The sequence below is a fragment of the Cyprinodon variegatus genome, unplaced genomic scaffold (assembly GCF_000732505.1).
Source record: "Cyprinodon variegatus isolate N-32 unplaced genomic scaffold, C_variegatus-1.0 Scaffold1453, whole genome shotgun sequence".
Classification (NCBI taxonomy): Eukaryota; Metazoa; Chordata; class Actinopteri; order Cyprinodontiformes; family Cyprinodontidae; genus Cyprinodon; species Cyprinodon variegatus.
In genome coordinates, this window is record NW_015151906.1 from 48,021 (window position 1) to 49,058 (window position 1,038).

A 1,038-nucleotide genomic window follows, 5' to 3' on the forward strand; every position below is an offset into this window, starting at 1 on the left:
TAGGCCGTCCTCCCACCGTAGGCCGTCCTCCCACCGTAGGCCGTCCTCCCACCGTAGGCCGTCCTCCCACATGCTGGGAATCCGGTCACTCGCCGCTCCTAAACGTTGGCGTTTCAGACCCATGGAGACCTGAAGTTAGGTCTGCATCAGAGCAAGAAGGAGGAGAAGGGGCGGAGCTACAGCTCCCTGACAAGAAGGGGCGGAGCTACAGCTCATTGGCTCATTTGGATCACGTGCAGCCTGGAGCCGGACGCTCCCCAGGGCTTTACCGTATTAACAGGAGAAGAGGCGCAAGTCAAATTAGATTCTGCCGTTGGACAACATCCTGTAATTTATAATTGTTTTAAATCAGGTTGGGTCCAGATTAGCCAGCAGGTTGGTCCGGATCTGGACCGCGGTCCGCTAATCCGTGACCTCTGACCTAGAGGAACAGGGTGGGGTGATTCTCAGAGAGCGATCTGTGATCTTCTGTAGGAAGCCAGATCATGTTTGTTTTGTTCAGAGCTTCATTCAGGAGCTTTCTGACTTACATCTTGTCCTTTCCCTTCTCGTAGACCCTCCCAAACTTGCCTGGCAGTCAGACGAAGCCAGCGGAGCAGATGAACCCGACTGTTCAGACGCTGGGCGGCACCAACCCCCCTCAGTTCAGCCAGAGTAAGCTGTCCAGACAGCCGCTCACAGCGGAGCAGCAGCAGCAGCTGCTACAGCAGGCTCACCAGGCTGGGCAGCAGCATCAGCAGTTACCACAGCAACCACCACATCCCATGATGCACCTCCCGCAGCAGCAGATGCTGCAGCTGCAGCAGCAGCAGCCACAGGTTGCTCAGCAGCAGCAGCAGCAGCAGAATTTCCCCCAGCAGCAGCACCAGCAGTTTCTGCAGCAGCAGCAGCAGCAGCAGCAGATGTTCTCCCAGCAGCAGCTGCGACCGCAGCAGCTCCTCAGACCGGGCCTGCAGCAACTGCAGCACCAGCTGCAGCAGCAGTTTCAGCAGCAGCAGCGCATGCAGATGTTGCAGCAGCAGCAGCAGCAGCAGCAGC

The 1,038-nt window shown here is 57.8% G+C and overlaps 1 protein-coding gene across 1 annotated transcript in view; it reads left to right on the forward strand.

The window, feature by feature from the left end:
• The window catches only part of paxip1 (PAX interacting (with transcription-activation domain) protein 1), a 30,291-nt gene that overhangs the window by 14,303 nt on the left and 14,950 nt on the right, over window positions 1–1,038 (forward strand). Inside the window, exon 9 of the mRNA XM_015403179.1 lies at window positions 555–1,028. Coding sequence (XP_015258665.1) covers window positions 555–1,028 — 474 coding nt within the window. The remainder of the gene's footprint in view (window positions 1–554; window positions 1,029–1,038) is intronic.